The 16,530-nt window shown below is 45.7% G+C and overlaps 1 protein-coding gene across 4 annotated transcripts in view; it reads left to right on the forward strand.

The window, feature by feature from the left end:
* Positions 1-16,530, forward strand: part of RPGRIP1L (RPGRIP1 like) — a 687,119-nt gene that overhangs the window by 424,855 nt on the left and 245,734 nt on the right. For all 4 annotated transcript variants that reach the window (XM_069216318.1, XM_069216317.1, XM_069216321.1 and 1 more), the window contains exon 19: positions 6,936-7,019. In XM_069216318.1, the coding sequence (XP_069072419.1) occupies positions 6,936-7,019 (84 nt within the window). The remainder of the gene's footprint in view (positions 1-6,935; positions 7,020-16,530) is intronic.

Genomic DNA, 16,530 nt, shown 5'->3' on the forward strand with positions numbered 1-16,530 from the left:
GTTCCAGCTCCGTTGATCTGTCCTCACTTAAACGTGTGCTTTACCTTTATTTGCCCTACTTGTCTACAGGCACATTTATTGTACAAAGGTTGTTTATTCTTGCCTTTCCATTATTTCCAGTCTGTCCTGTGGGACGTTGGCTCTGTCCTAGTGTTTAGAATTGGCATGAGTGTTTTGGGTATACTGCAAGCCTTGCCTTGGTGCTCAAGGCCTAAGGTTATGCAGGCTAAGTAGTCTAGTGTTTTGTCCATCCTAACATAAGCAACCAGAATGTAGTTTTTGGTGCTACTTAGGCACCTCAAATGCTGCCATAATTTTGCTGCACCATGACTCAACTAGCTGTTCCATCATGTAATCTTGCATGGCCACCCACTACACTGCCTTGTTTTTGTTGAACCGCCATATATTTCACCTCTAGTTTTTACCTCTGTAAACCAAGGTGGGGTTGCTTGGACTCTCTGCACAGTGCACATCATTTTTGTACATTATATAGAGAGCCAGACTCCTACAAGGCATCCATCCTCGGAGCCTGCTTCCCGGTCGGCTCCGCGTCTCCCCAAGTTTACGGGAGCCGGAGCCACCCCGGCCCAACAACGTGAGTCCTATGAGGCCATGTACCTCATATTCGAGCAGTCCGACTCCACAGGAGTGCCTTCGGGCCCTGCAGAGTCGGGAGCTTTGGCCTCGGATCCGGGGGTGCACTCAGGGATCCGTTCCATCTCGACCTCCCCGAGGACGGTTTAGACGTTGATGCTCCTGGCACCATCCGTGCCCACGGTCGGTGTTGACCCTTTCCTCATTCCAGACTCCGATACGGAGCCAGACCGATGTCTTGCGACTCCAATTCTGACTTCTGAGACCTTGCTCCCTAGGTTGGATCCTGAACCTTATTCTTATTGGTTGGGTTATGGTGGCAATAGGGAGGGGTCACTGGACCCTTTAGAATACCATCTTGGAGACCCTATGACTGGCGTATGGACTTGGGTGGGGCCAGTGATCTGGACACTTCCCCTGACACTGGCATGCTTTCTCCCCCTACCCTGGGTACAGAAGAAAGAGTGCCCTACTCCATAGAGGTGCGAAGAGCGGCCGGGGTCCTGGACCTCAAGCTGCCTTCGGCAGCAGTCAGGACTAATATTTCGACTGAGGTGCTTTATCCTGGGGCTTCTTCTTCTGAACCCCTTTTGCCCTTTAATGAAGCCTTCACTGATGTCCTACTGGGGACTTGGTCCAAACCCAGCAAAGGGGCTCCTGTCAACAGGACAATCACTCGCCGCCATAGACCAGCCTCTATTTACCCAGTGTTCCTTATGCAACACCCTACCCGTGAGAGCTTGGTTATCCAAGCCTCGACGTCCCCAGGTGCATTCCCTTCCGCACCTCTGGATAGGGAATCAGCTTGGGAAGAGGATATTTTCTTCCTCCAGCCTGGCATTGCTGTTATTGAACGCCCCATGCCTTTTGGGCCATTACACCCATACTTTATGGGACAGGGTTGCACAGGTGCTGCCACAGGTCCCGTGTTCTCATGAAGATCAGGAACGACCGGGCCCAAGTAATCCCGGTGGCTCCAAACTGGGCAGGGAGAATCTGATATCCTGAGCTTCTGAAGAAGGGCATCGATCCTCCAATCAGGCTGCCCCTTTGGGAAGATCTTCTGTCACAGCAGCAGGGGAAGGTTCTCCACCCGAACCTGTCAACTCTGCGCCTTCATGCGTGGAGATTGAGCGGTGACAGTTGACAGGCTTTGACCTTCCTCCCTAAGTCTGTAAAGTTATTCTAGCTGCCAGGCGTACCTCCACTAAGATGGTATACACCTGCCGTTGGAATTGTTTTGTAAATTATTGTACAGAAAGATCTATTGATCCTCTTTCTGCTTCTCTCTCTGACTTTCTTCTCTTTATCTTATCCCTTGCCCAACAGGGTTCTGCCTTGGGCACTCTCAAAGGCTATCATTCCATCTTATCGGCGTACCTTCGACTGCCTGATCAGCCATCATTATTCAAATCCCCTGTTGTACATAGATTTCTCAAAGGGCTTGTACATATGTTCCCCAATACGCCCTTTGTTATCCCGCAGTGGGACTTAAATCTAGTTCTCATATTTCTCATGTGGTGCTCCCTTTGAGCCCTTACACAACTGTCCCCTCCAGCTGCTCACCTTCAAGGCAGCCTTCTTAGTGACAATAACATCTGCCAGGAGGATGAGAGAGATGCAGGCTCTTTCATCTAAGCTGCCATATTTCATCATGTTTCCGAACAAGGTGTTATTCAGACTTGTGCCTCTTTCATACACAAGGTGGTGACTCCATTTCACCTGGGTCAAAACATGACCCTGCCCGTGTTCTTTGCTCCACTGCGTCCCCCTAAAGAAGAGGAGCGACTCCACCGGCTGGACCCAAAAAGCACGTTGTCATTCTACCTTGACAGCACAGAAGAGTTCCGGGTGGATGACCAACTCTTTGTGGGGTACATGGGAGCAAAGAAGGGTTGGGCAGTGCAGAAACGACCCATTTTGTGCTAGTTTGTTCTCTGACTTAAGATCTGCTACGCACTGGCCAAGAAGCAGCCTCCTGAGGGCTTGAGTGCTTATTCCACCAGGGACAAGGCCGCTACCACTGCTCTAGCATGAGCTGTTCCAGTCCTGGATATCTGTCAGTGATCATCCTTGCACAAGTTCGCAAGACACTACTGCCTGGACAGTCAGGTCCGTAGAGATGGGCACTTTGCCTGTTCAGTCCTGCAGGATCTGTGAAGAAGATGTGTTTGCAGCCCACCACCAGGAGGTTATGGCTTAGATATCTATTCTAAGGTAAGGAATCTACAGCTAGAAGTCTCTGTCAGATGAACAAGTTACTTACCTTTGATAATGCATTATCTGGTAGAGACTATCTAGCTGCAGATTCCCTACACCCACCCATGCCTCCCCGCTCTGTGGACAAGTCTAAAAGGGTCAGGGAGTGTCCCTTTCAGGGCCCTAGTTTTTGCACAGACAAGCTGTTAGTTTTTTTCATGGTTCTGCGCTTCTGGCATGGAAGTTAGTGGAAAAGAAAATGACATAAGCGTGCCTGGGTGGTGCCTTTATAGGCAACCATGACATCACAGATGGCTCCAACAACGCCATGCATGGCAAGGAATCTGCAGCTAGATAGAGTCTCTACCAGATAATGCGTTAGAGAAGGTAAGTAACTCGTTCTTCACTATTGCAAGGCCTATCTTTTCCATAGGTTAACCAGGGGATTGCCTTGAAATATCTTTTAATATGTAATTTGCCTTTGGGGGCAGATAGAGATTTGGAGTATGGGGTCTCTGAACTCAGAACTTAAAAATACATCTTTTGGTGAAGTTAGTTTTTAGATTCTAAGTTTGAAAATGCCACTTTTAGAAAGTGGGAATTTTCTTGATTAACTGTTTTGTGCCACTACATGGCTGCTGAATACATGTCTGGGTCGGACTGACAGTTGGGCTATTTGTGAATTCACTCTAGACAGTCACACAAAGGGAGCTGAAGTGTGCCCTTCATATCATGATGGATCTTCCTGGGCTAGAGTTGGGGGGGGGAGCTGACACTTGCACCTGAATAGAGAAGTGCCTATCCTTACACAATGCAGTCTTCTAACCTCCTATAGTGTGTTGGGGACCAGGGCAGGAAAGGCATTGTCTTGTGCACTACAAAGACTTTCCTTTGAAGTTTGCCTACTTAAAAGGCAAACATGAGTATAAGTATTGGACTGCTGACCCCACAATTTCAGAACACTTGTGGAACAAGAGGGCAGTTTGCAAAGAGAAGAGATGAAGAGCAGTGAGGTGTGAGTACTGCCCCTTTGCTGTGTGTGCTTTGCTGGGTTGGCCTGCAGTTTCAGCTTCTGCTTTGGAGAGGACAAATACTGGACTTTGCTGTGCATCCTACTTGTTAAGTTTCTCCAAGGGCCTGGACTGAGTTTACCTCCTGTTAAGAAGTCTCAGGGATATCAAAGACTTACCCTGCCAGCCTCTGGGTTCTCTTGCTGAGGACCCTGATTTGCCAAGTGGTGCTCACTCCAGTTATTTGGCCCTTGGGAGTGAAAGCTGGCCTAAAAACAAGAAGAACCAGGCACATCGACTCCAGGTGACTGCAGAACTGGCGCCCCTGCCTGACACTGTGCTGCTGCCTGCATCCGAAGCTGCTATTCCCGCTGAAGTGCAACAAGCGCGACTGACACCGCAGACTCAACGGAGCTGGCCCGCAGCTGCCGCAGTTCCTCTGAAGTCCTGCAGCATCGTGGGCCCTGAGTGCTATTTTACCGACTTCTGTGACACCCGACTCCGCCAAGGTGCCTTTGGTCCTGTGGTGTGACCGCGACCCTGAGAGGTCGCCTCATCGCATTTTGACCTGCTGGACTGATCGACCCCACCGGATCTTAAGGAACCCATTCCTCGCCACTGACACCGCATCACCTCCCCTGCAACCGTTAGGAACCAATGCCTCCCCTCCCCTGGCCTTGCAGTAAGGAACCAACGCCTCACCTCCCGGGTAGCAGTAAGGAACCGACGCTGCACCCGCTCCATCGATGCCGCACCTCCCCGACTCCATGCAACACCTTTGTTTCATTGTTTTCAAAGGTGCTGTACCTGGGGTCCTTGTAACTCCATGGCCGGCCCGTACTCCCTTGTGAGTGGCATCAGACTGTTTGGAATGACTCTCTCAAGACGTCGTGATAGTCCCAGTTGAAGCTATTATTTTTCTAAGTGCTATACTGAGATTGAGGGGGTCATTACAACCCTGGCGGACGATGTTAAAGCGGCAGTAAGACCGCCAACAGGCTGGCGGTCTTTATTTTTGTATTATGACCATGGCGGTTACTGCCATGGGCATCCGCTGCTTTTCCGTTCCGCCCGCCAGTGCGGAGACGACCGATGGGCTGGAGACCTGGGTCTCCAGCCCGGCGGGCGTCACAATACCGCCGCCGGTATTTTGACCCGGCTTACCACCGTGGATTTCCAGCGGTAGGAACCGCCATGAAATCCATGGCGGTAAGCACTATCAGTGCCAGGGAATTCCTTCCCTGGCACTGATAGGGGTCTCCCCCATCCCCACCCCGACTCCCTCCCCTACACCCCCCACCACCCCTTCCACCCCCAAAGGTGGCAGGGCCCCCCTCCCCACCCCGACCCCCAACATCACATAACTCAAACACACACGACACGCACGCAGGTACCACCAACACACACACGCACACACACCGACATACATGCCTACATCCACACTCAGTCAGACACGCACACCCATATACAGACATACATACAGACATACACGCACTCATTCCCAAAACACGCAACACACCCGCAAGCATACATGCACTCACACACCCCTTCTACATACACAGACGCACACCCCCATGCACCCACACAACACCCCCCCTCCCCTAACGGACGATCAACTTACCTGTTCCGTCGATCCTCTGGGAGGGGATGGGAGCCATGGGGCTGCTCCGCCGACACCACAACACCAACAGAACACCGCCGCGCCGAATCACAGGACGTGATTCGCTGGGCGGTGTTCTGTTGGCGTGGCGGTGGAGCAACCTCCACTTCCTCGCCGCCCGCCAGTATGGCTGTTGGCGGCTCTCCTTCGGAAAAAGGACGGAGAGCAGCCAACAGTCATAATACGCCGAGCGGCAAACCGCCACTACTGGCGGTCTTCCGCACAGCGGTCCCTCGGCGGTCTTGTTAAAAGACCGCCGAGGTTGTAATGACCCCCTAAATCTTTAAAAATGTGTATCTTTGATTGTGTATGATGGATTTTTGCCATTTTGATCTTGTTTTACTCAGATAAATATTGGCTATTTTTCTAAACTGGTGCAGAGTACTTTTGTGGTAGTTTCACTGTGTGTGTGTGTGTGTGTGTGTGTGTGTGTACGTACATAGAAACACACATACAAATACTTTACACATTGCCTCTGAAATAAGCCTGACTGCTCGTGCCAACCTACCAAGGGGGGGTGAGCAGAGGTTATTTTACATGTGTGACTCCCTTACCCAGGCTGCAGTGAGGATCCCTACTTGGACAGGGTGCTAACCACTGCCAACTAGAAACCCCATTTTTAACACCTACTTGTAAGCAATTACGTATTTTCAACATTCCAGCTGTATTAGGAAAAGAATACATGTTTGTAGAATCCAAAAACTGTCCAGTTTATTAATAAGCTACTCAGCCACATATCCTACCAATCCTACAAATGATAAGTCAGGTTCTCTGTCTTGATCGATCTAAATTAAATATTAATGATACTCTTGTTTATTACTCAAATCAACGCTACAGTTATTCTGTCTTCCAGCATCATCCAAATAAATATACAGTGCTTCTAATTTCAAGAACCCTTTTAGTGGCTTAGCTTTCTCATTGTGCAAAGCCTACAGAAATTTTCATAAGTCACTAAGAATACTTTAATCTCATAGAACATACAAAAAGATCTACAAATTGTCAATTTTTCCCACCCATAGACATTGAATTCATTTCACATCCTCGCCTTACCTGGGTTACCTCTCATTGTTTGAAGAACCCCCGCTCTATACATAAGTGGTGAAACTGTTCACTTGGTCCCCATCACTTAGATCACAAATTGCTTCAAAAGGCATATGATGTCCGTTTCCGTTTCCCAGTGTGCCCCACATAATATTTTGAAAACAGAGCCGCTACCAGCTTCAGTATTTTTCCAACTTCATTCATTTTTCTTCCAGATTGCTTATATCCACCCATTTTTTGAGTTTTGCTCTGAACAAAGCTCAAATGCTCAGAGTGTTGCTCCCAGAGAGTGATTCGACGTTTGTGTTTGCTTGTAGTCATATGTCCAGGAATATAGTTTTCAGGTTTTTAGAAACCAAAAATATAGCACTTTATGTGGGCTACAGTATGAGAGCTCACAATAACACAATTATATATATTTTTTCTCCTAGACACCCCAACCAAAGCCCAGACAGAGGCCTGCTTCAACTGATAAGAAAGTTTCTTTTGTGGACACACCTCCATCTTCAAATATTGTGAGTCTGACTTATCTCTGACAGTCATTTGAAAGTCTGTTCTTTGATTTAATCCAGAAAACTGCCAACCTAAAATGTCTTTTAAATGTTTTTTCATTAGTTTTAGGAAATGGCTTACAGTTGTAAAGTGAGGGTGGCACTTGCAAAGCTGCACTCCACATTATGGTGGTGTAGCCACATTCGCTGAATTTTAACATACATATTAAGTGCCACTGTTAAAATTATTTGTTTCTTTTCTTTTCATTTAATTACTAATAAAGCGTGTTATGCATCATTGCAGCTTTAGATCAAATTTATTAGCATTCACTTTCTCAGGTACTATGTAACTTGCACCTTATACCTTACATACGCTGCCCTTGTTCATTTATAATAAAAAATATAAAGTGAATCAAATCCAAACAGTTAAAAAATGAAGCTTAACAAAGCCTAATATTGGTAATTTGTATCTGTTGTGTCTTTGAGTCTCTCATTGTTTTAAAGAGTATTTAAAAATAACTTGGATTGCTTAACGTGAGATAGATGAGTGTGGGGTATATGCATATCTTGAATTGGAATGGGTGAGAATAACCAAGAAATTATTGACCTTTTAGTGTAAATTTGTGTTGGAATCACCAAAGTAACATAGTTAAATTCTGGTAAAGTACGTTTATTGTCTCTGCAAGGTGCCAAATGCTGCTTCTTCTCCTGGACAACTGTCCTTTGGTTTCACCTTTGTACACCACTTAGATCTTGGCTTAAAGTTGGTATGTGATCAGTTGCAAATTTTTATGTTTAGAACCTAATTTAAGAAGCAGCATTTGTTTGCTTTTATATATACCTGTCTTTCTTTTTCTACTTTGCATTCTTACTAATAATGTTTAAAACTGAAGTGTATTGGAATGCAACTTCAAATCATTTACAAGTGTGAGGTAAAGGAGACACTGTAACTTACTAGAAAGTAATGGTCCTCAATACAACGTGTGCAGGTGTTCACAGGCAACACCACCGCCATGTGGTACTTCAACAAGCAGGGCAGAGTGGGGTCGTGGACCCTTTGTCAGGAGGCTCCGTGCCTCTGGACATGGCTGGAACAAAAGGGCATATTCCTGTTGGTTCAACATCTGGAGGGCTCTTTGAGGTTGCCTTATCAACCTTCTTTGTTTAAGTCTCCTATTGTTACTAGATTCCTTAAAGGTCTTAATTATATGTTTCCTCCATCCCCATTCATTATGCCCCAATGGGATTTAAATTTGGTTTTGACATTTGTGATGTACGCTCCTTTTGAGCCTCTCCACAATTGTCCTCTCAGGCTTCTCACTTTGAAAACCGCTTTCTTTGTGGGCATTACATTTTCCCGCAGGGTGAGTGAGCTGCAGTCATTGTCATCTAAGACTCCCCACCTTTCCATCTATCTTGACAGTGTGGTGCTTTGCACTAAGCCTTTCTTTTTGCCAAAAGTGGTCATGACCTTTCATGTGGGCCAATCCATCATTTTGCCTACTTTTTGCACACACTTTTTTCCTTCTAAAGAAGAAAAGAGACTCCACCGCCTGGACCCAGAAAGAGCGTTGGCGTTCTACCATGAGCGAACAAAAGAGTTCTGGGTGAATTATCATCTCTTTGTCGGTTATGTGGGTGTGAAGAAAGGCTGAGCAGTGCAGAAGCGAACCATCTCCTGATGGGTCATACTCTGCATTAAAATATGCTTCACACAGGCCAAGAAGCAACTACATGAAGGTTTGCATGCTTGTTCTACCAGAGCTACGGCTGTGACTACTGCATTAGCATGCGGAGTTCACATCTGTCAGGCGGCAATGTGGGCATCTTTACGAAGTTAACCAATAACTACTGCCTGGTCCAGGGGTCTCCAACCTTTTTTGTAGTGAGATCCACTTCTCAGTGAAAATCATCGAGAGCTACTGAAGACTTAGCAACTCGCACATTGTTACCAGACGCACCCATGCCCAGCTTAATTGACTAAGTCTAATGTCCATAGAGCCAGATAATATGGATTTAACAAAATACTTTGACTAGGTGCACTATGACAGGGTTGCCATGTGTGTCAAGTGAGAGCATGGTCCTTGGGGAGGTATGTGCATGTGTGCGTATGAATGGGATATATGCATACAGGTGACTGAGAGACTGTGTTGTATGTGCTTGTGGCACATGGCATACCTTTCACCATATGTTGCACCATTAGATGTATACCACAAACATACAGCCATTTTTTAATTGTGAGAAATTTAAAGGGCAGAAAGATGTTCTGCAAAAATGTTCAGAATATGGAAAACATTTCTGCACTTTAAATTTCTCCCACTTAAAATAATCACTATTTTTCAATTATAAATATGGCACTTTGTCGATAAAATGAAACTGAAGAGTTAACATTGTTTATGGATTCCATAAAACTCATCATTTAAATTTTCTACCATTTCAAAGTGTCACATTTACAAACACCAGTCATCTTGCTCCCAGTGACCTGTAGACATGATGCCATATTTATAATAGAAAAGGAGGACTTTTAAGTGAAGATACATGTTTCACAGTTTTGCCATTTATTAAGAAATTTCTACTTTTTAGTTATAAATATGGCACATTGTCTGCTGGCCACTGGGGGCAAAAGGCCAGCTGCTTGTAAATGTGACATTTTGAAAAGGTAACTTTTTATTTTAATTTAATAGCATTCAGAAACATCATTTTGTTCTCATACTCTCAAATACTGAGTCTAAAAGGACTTTTATTTCAGAGTTAAATACTTCAGTTCTTCACTTCTGTGCCCCAGCCTGGCCCATAAATCTGACTGAGCACTGCTCAATATCAGGCCCTGCTATCTGCAGCCTGATGGTAATAATGTAAAGTAAACACAACCTTCCCTTAACTTTAAAAGAAAAATGTGACCCTGTGCTTATTTAAAAATGAACTCAAGGCGAGCTACTCTGAAGGTGACTGGGACTTACTGGTAGCTTGCAATCGACCGGTTGGAGACACCTGGCCTGGACAGTCCTGTCCGGAGGGATGGGTACTTTGCCCATTTGATAGAGGCTTCTAGTTGCAGATTGCTTACCTTAGACTTTGCCCCAGGCGTCGCACTGGATCTGGAGACTTTTCTTCGAGCAGTACCCTTGCATGCCGTCAGGTGGCATCAGTCGACTCCGCGTCCGTCGTTGCCGTTGTGGTTGCAGTGATGGCATCGCTGTCATATATAGTCGTGCTGAGAGTGCCATGAACCCGAAGGCTTTGAGGGAGTGGTCTCTAAAGCTCATGGTGGCCCGGCGCTCGACTCCCTGTAGCTGCTCTGCACTGGTGGCTTCCGTTCCAGAATGCACCCCAGGATCTGTTGCCAGATCCTTACCGGTGCCCGTCATGCCATCGCAACCTTCCCAGGAGCCAGTAATGATGTTGATGCTTCCGATGACAGTTGGCCCGTGATCAACTTCGATCCCACACCCATTCCCGACTCCAATCCGGAGCCAGAACTATGTTGCTCGAGGCAGGTTTCGTCTTGGAAAGGGACTATGTTCCCCAGATTGGATCCTGACCCTTAAGGCTGTGGATACGGTTAGAATATGGAGGGGTCGCTGGACCCTTTGGAATTCCAGCTAGAAGATCCTGAAATGGTCTGGGCCTAGGAATTGGGCGAAGCCAGTGGTCTTGACATGTCCCCTGATGCTGGCATGCTTTCTCCCCCTCCTGTGGCTACAGAGGAGGGAGCCCAATATTTAATTGTGGTGAGAAGAGTGGCCGAGGCCCTGGGCCTGGAGCTGCCTTTGGTGGCTGTCAGGACTAACCTCTTGACTGAAGTGCTTCAGTAAGGTGCTTCCGCGTCTGAACCCCTTTTGCCCTTTAATGAATCCTGCACTGATTTCCAGCTGGGGATGTGGTGTAAACTCAGCACAGGGGCTCCTGACAACAGGACAATTGCCCGCCGCCAATTGGCTGCGCCTAACAACCCTGAATTACTGACCCAACATCCCATGCCTGAGAATTTGGTCATCCAGGCATCTTCCTCTTCATAGCTCGAATGCCAGGGCATGTCCCTGGTGGTTCAACATCTGGCGGGCTCTCTGAATGTCAGAGCGGACAAACTCAGCCGTCAATACACGGTCGATCTCAAATGCTGTCGCCATCTGGAGGTGGCACAAGGTCTCTTTCAGCACTGGGGAGAGCCTTGGTTAGATCTGGTTCCTCTGCAGAGAACGTGCAATGTCAGCTGTTTTTCCTGCTGAAGCCTGTAATGTTATCTTGGCAGCCAGACGTCCCTCCATTAAAATGGTATACAGCAGTCATTGAACAAATTTGTGGCATGGTATATAAACAAGTCTGTTGATCCCCTTTCTGCACCTTTGTCTGAGGTTCTTTGGATTGTACTCTCACTTGCCCAGCAGGGCTTTGCTTTGGGCACTGTTAAAGGTTATCGGTCTACCATCTCTGCTTTCCTCAGACTACCAGATCAGACCTCCTTGTTTAAATCTCCCATTGTTGGGAGGTTCCTCAAGGGTCTTATCCACATGTTTCTACCTACCCTGTTCATAATGCCCCAGTTGGACTTTGTACTCATTTACCTGAAGTGTGCTCTCTTTGATCCCCTTCATAATTGTCCTCCTCGGTTTCTCACTTTAAAGACATCCTTTCTTGTAGCCATCATCTCTGCTCGTAGAGTGAGTGAGCTGCAAGCTTTTTCTTCGAAGCCACCCTTTATCTCTGTCCATTCTGACAAAGTGGTGCTTCGTACCAGGGCCTCTTTCCTCTCTAAAGTGGTCATGCCCTTTCATGTTGGCCAATCCATCACCTTGCCTACTTTTTACACACCCCACGTCCTTCTCGTGAAGAGGAGAGACCACCGCCTGGATCCAAAAAGAGCATTGGCCTTCTACCTCAGTTGTACCAAAGACTTTGGGTGGCCGAGCAACTGATTGTTGGTTATATGGATGCGAAGAAAGGTTGGGTGGTGCGAAAAGGACCATCTCTAGCTTGGGTTGTTCTCTGCATCAAAATGTGCTATGCTTTGGCTAAGAAGTAACCTCCTGAGGGTTTGCATGCTCACTGTACCAGAGCAACTGCCACAACCACTGCGTTAGCACGCAGAGTTCCAGTCCTAGACATCTTCCAGGCAGCAACATTGGCGTCCACGCACACATTCACTAAACACTACTGCCTGGGCTGTCAGGTCTGCAGTGACGGCTGCTTTGGCCGTTCGGTTCTACAGTACTTCTTAGTATGACCTTGATTCGCAGACCCATCTCCAGGTTCAGTATTGCTTGGGTAGCTATTCAAGGGTAAGGAATCTTCAACTAGAAGTCTCTGTTAAATAAACAAGTTACTTACCTTTGGTAATTAATTATCTGATAGAGACATATTCTAGTTGCAGATTCCTTACCGACCCACCCATCATCCCCTCTCTGCGAACTAATTTCTAGGGACAGGGACTTCCTTTCAGGGCCCTTGTTCTGGTGCACCAGTCTCAGTGTTCTTCATGGCTCTGCGCTTCTGACATGGAAAGTCGTGAAAAGAAACTGATGCTAGCACACCGCGATGGCATCTTTATACGAATGCGCCGCCATCACAGAGACCACAAAGCCAACAACAGGCGCGGATTCGACTTACGCCACCTGACGGATCGCAAGGGTACGGCTTGAAGGAAAATCTTGGGATCCAGTCTGACTGCTGAGGGAAATTCAAAGGTAAGGAATCTGGAACTAGAGTATGTCTCTACCAGATAATTTATTAGCAAAGGTAAGTAACTTGTTCGTTTAGTCCTGCAGTATGATCTTTGTTCGCAGACCCACCTCTGGGAATTGTATTGCTTGTCTATCTATTCTAAGGTAGGAATCTGCAACTAGATGTCTCTATCAGATTGACAAGTTACTTACCTTTGGTAATACCTTATCTAGTAGAGACAATATCTAGTTGCAGATTTCTTACTGACCCACCCATCTTACCCACTCTGCGAACTGATTTCCAGGGACGGGGGACCTCCCTTCAGGGCATTAATTTTGATGCAGCAGTAGTCAGTTTCCTTATGGCTCTGCACTTCTGCCGTAGAAAGTTGTGAAAAGAAACTGACATGAGTGCGCCTGGGTGGCTCCTTAATAGGACCCACAAAGTCATATCCAGAAACGACGCCTGACGCAGAGCAAATCAACACCACCTAATGGCGCTTGGGGAAAAATCTCAGATCCAGATTGACGCATGTGGGAAGTTCTAAGGTAAGGAACCTGCAACTAGATATTGTCTCTACCAGATAAGGCATTACTAACAGTAAGTAACTTGTCCATTAAATCACATGTCAAGAAGAAACTCTATCCAGCACCCCCATCAACTACTGAATGATCTCCATTGTCTTGATCTCTGGAAAACCTTTTGAAAGAGCAGTGATTTCTCAGAACTCTGACTTAATAAAAATAAATAATCTGTTCTCAAACTATGAAATAGTCTTCCTCCCTGGAAGACGCACTGAACCTGTCCTGATATATTTCTGGTATGCCCTGAAGACAACTGAGGACAGAAATGGATGTGGTGCACTGCTACTGATTGACCTGTTAGACACAGTCCATCACCACACTCTCCTAATCCGTCTAAACGGACTTGGCATCAGCACAACCATCCTAACTCTCACCAGTGTCAGCCATGAATGTGGCCTTCCTCAAGGATCAGTCATCTTACTTCTCCTCTCCAATGTCCACCTCAGCCTGCTCTAGACCACATCGAATCCTTGTCCTAGAGTGCTCCAGCTACATTGACAACAGGCAGATCATGCTGAAGCTGAAAACCTGCAATAATTTGATACTTTAGGATTGCACACTTGCCTCCAAGCTGTTGACCAATGATGCTAATCAGCCAGCTGAACTTGACAGATCACAAATCGAGACCCTAAACTGTGGAGAATAGAATATTTATTAGCCTACAACCATCTGGCGACAGGTAATATGCAGACCACTGTTAATATGTACAGATGTAAGATATCTGAAATTGAGACTAGGCTCCTAAATATTACTTATCCTCCAAGGGATCAGAGTCAAAAGAAGCCATTTACACAACACTGAATTCTTTGGTATTCTGTCCATATTTTAGTTCTCCCACAGAAGCTAGAGGCATCCATCACTCTTATGTCTCACCAGTACCTAAACTGTACCTAAAAAGAATTTACATAGGGTTCCGCCAACAATCTAAAGTGCAGACACAAGAAAGCTCTTAAGCTATGTTACCTATGAGGCATATCAAGCTACCCTACAAGTGCGTCACCAGCTACCCTTGGTCAGAAGCTCCTCCTTCATCCCAATCTGCATTATCCACATGGTCATCTACAGCACAGTTCCAAATTTCATTCAAGAAACACTTCCTACATATGCACCGAAGAAAACCCTTTTGTTCTTGGCTGGCAGTGCAGTCAACCAAGCCATTCAGAAGAAGGCGTGCATCTTTGGCACCTCGGCAACATACAGGATTTTCCTCCTTGTAAAGGCAAGAAACATCCAAGACCACCTGAAATTGAGGAAGACCTATATTTTCTACATCAGATAAGCATTCACTAGTCAAGAGCAAGCAACAAAATCTCCATCACAAAACTAGTGGGCACCATCACCTGTCACTGACTTTCCTTTGATCCACGTGAACCAAGTGTAGCTATACAATTCCAGTGAAATGCAAAGACCAAGATACTCAGCATCAGGCATGATACCCAAACTCTTTTTGCCTATACCAGACTTGAATACCATGCCATTTAAAAAAAATAGAGAAAAACTGTAAAGCTTAAACATTTGGCCTCTCGTTCCTTTTTACTCCACCGCATTCTGAAGCGCAACAACATAGAATCACTGCTCTGGTCACCATGCACACCACCAAAATGCCTCCCACTTTGGCTACACAACAAACCCACACACTTCCAACCAAGCGCAACCTATGGAGTAGCTTGCTACCCAATCAATCAATAGTTTATTCGGTCCAGATGTGGACCATTTGAGAAGTTAAAAGTAATCATACATACAAAAGGATAAAAGCCATAAACCATTGCATAATAAAAAATAAAAATAAAAAGACATTGGCAATTAATACAGAGAGAAAAAAAAAAGAAAAAAAAAAGTTCATAAAACTACATAAAAAGTTTCATAAATAATTAAGACAAAACTCTCAAAATAGTCTCTGGATCTTACCCTATAAAAGACGCTGAATGCTAAAATGATACTAATCAGTTGTTAAAAGCATAAAAACCATTCTAAAACGGGTTTATACATAAAATAAAACATAAAAACTACATACAATAGCTCCTATTAGCAAAAATTAAAAGTCAACCAGTGGAAAATGATGCCCTAAGTTAATCAGTTCTATTTAATAAGTTGATCAAATAAATTGCATCTTGCCATTTATAAAATTATATATTCTGAGGAGCTATAGGTCGCTTCAGTTGGGGTAACCCACTAGACAGCGTGCTCGGGGATACAATCTTTTATCCTTGATAGGTCGCACTAATAGTTTTGTTTAAAATCCCAGACTGATATAACAGGGTACTAATTTGCTAACTTCTAGACCGTTCTTCAACCGGTGGATTAAGATCTATAGTGATCCTACTGCGGATTTTCCATGCTGCTGCCAGATATTTAGAAACAGAACTCACTATCAGCATGGAAGTATCATATTTGCATATTTTTCATATACACTGTTACGGTTTTGTGGTAACAGTGTTTTGCACAGAGGGGTAATCCACTTCCCTCGAGGGCATTTGTGCAGAGGACAGAAAAATAGGACATGCTCAGAGGTTTCCTTGCATAGATGGCAGTTTATGCATTTGTCAGATAAGGAGCTATTAGTCGACCAGCAAGCCGTGAAGCTGTTGACTGCCAATGTTCCATATCTGAACTGAAGTAATAAAGAGCGAGCACGGGCTGGTATAGGGAGATCCAGGAAGCTTTCAGGCATAGGTTCGTGCTTAACCAGCAGAAACTCTGCTGTCAGCCGACCTAACCCATTTGAGCCGAGAGATTCCTCATAGATCTTTTCCCAATAACGGTCTTTGATCAGGCGTTTAGCGTTACCAGGAATCATCTCGGGATTCTCCCAATAATGGGATAAATTCAGTTTAACCCAAGCCGCTTTCATCTCCCTTAGCCACCGTACTTTTTCCCATCCATAGTAAGGTGGCAATAGTTCTTTAACTGCTGACCTGAAGAGTTCGAGTTCATCCGTTTTCCATAGTCTGACCCAGTACAGAAGTGGTCTTAAGTATGCTGTATCTTTAATACTATTTAGACCCAGGTCCAGTCTTAGGGGGAGCATCGGTGTGCCCTTCCCTAGTCTGGATATGTGTCTAAGGAAATTATTTTCTTTGATTTGAAGAGTGTTCATTTGTCTGTGAGATCCCCAAAGTTCCGCTCCATATAAGGCCGCGGCACGGATTTGAGCTTTATATATTTCAGAGATGAGGGTCAGAGGGGGGCTTGTTACAGCGCTAGCTTTACGTCCTATCACTCCACATCTTTGGCTGATTGTTAATGCCCCTTTCCTTATAGCTGGATCCCAGCTGCCCTTATCAGATAGT

Source organism: Pleurodeles waltl, chromosome 12 (assembly GCF_031143425.1).
Source record: "Pleurodeles waltl isolate 20211129_DDA chromosome 12, aPleWal1.hap1.20221129, whole genome shotgun sequence".
Lineage (NCBI taxonomy): Eukaryota > Metazoa > Chordata > Amphibia > Caudata > Salamandridae > Pleurodeles > Pleurodeles waltl.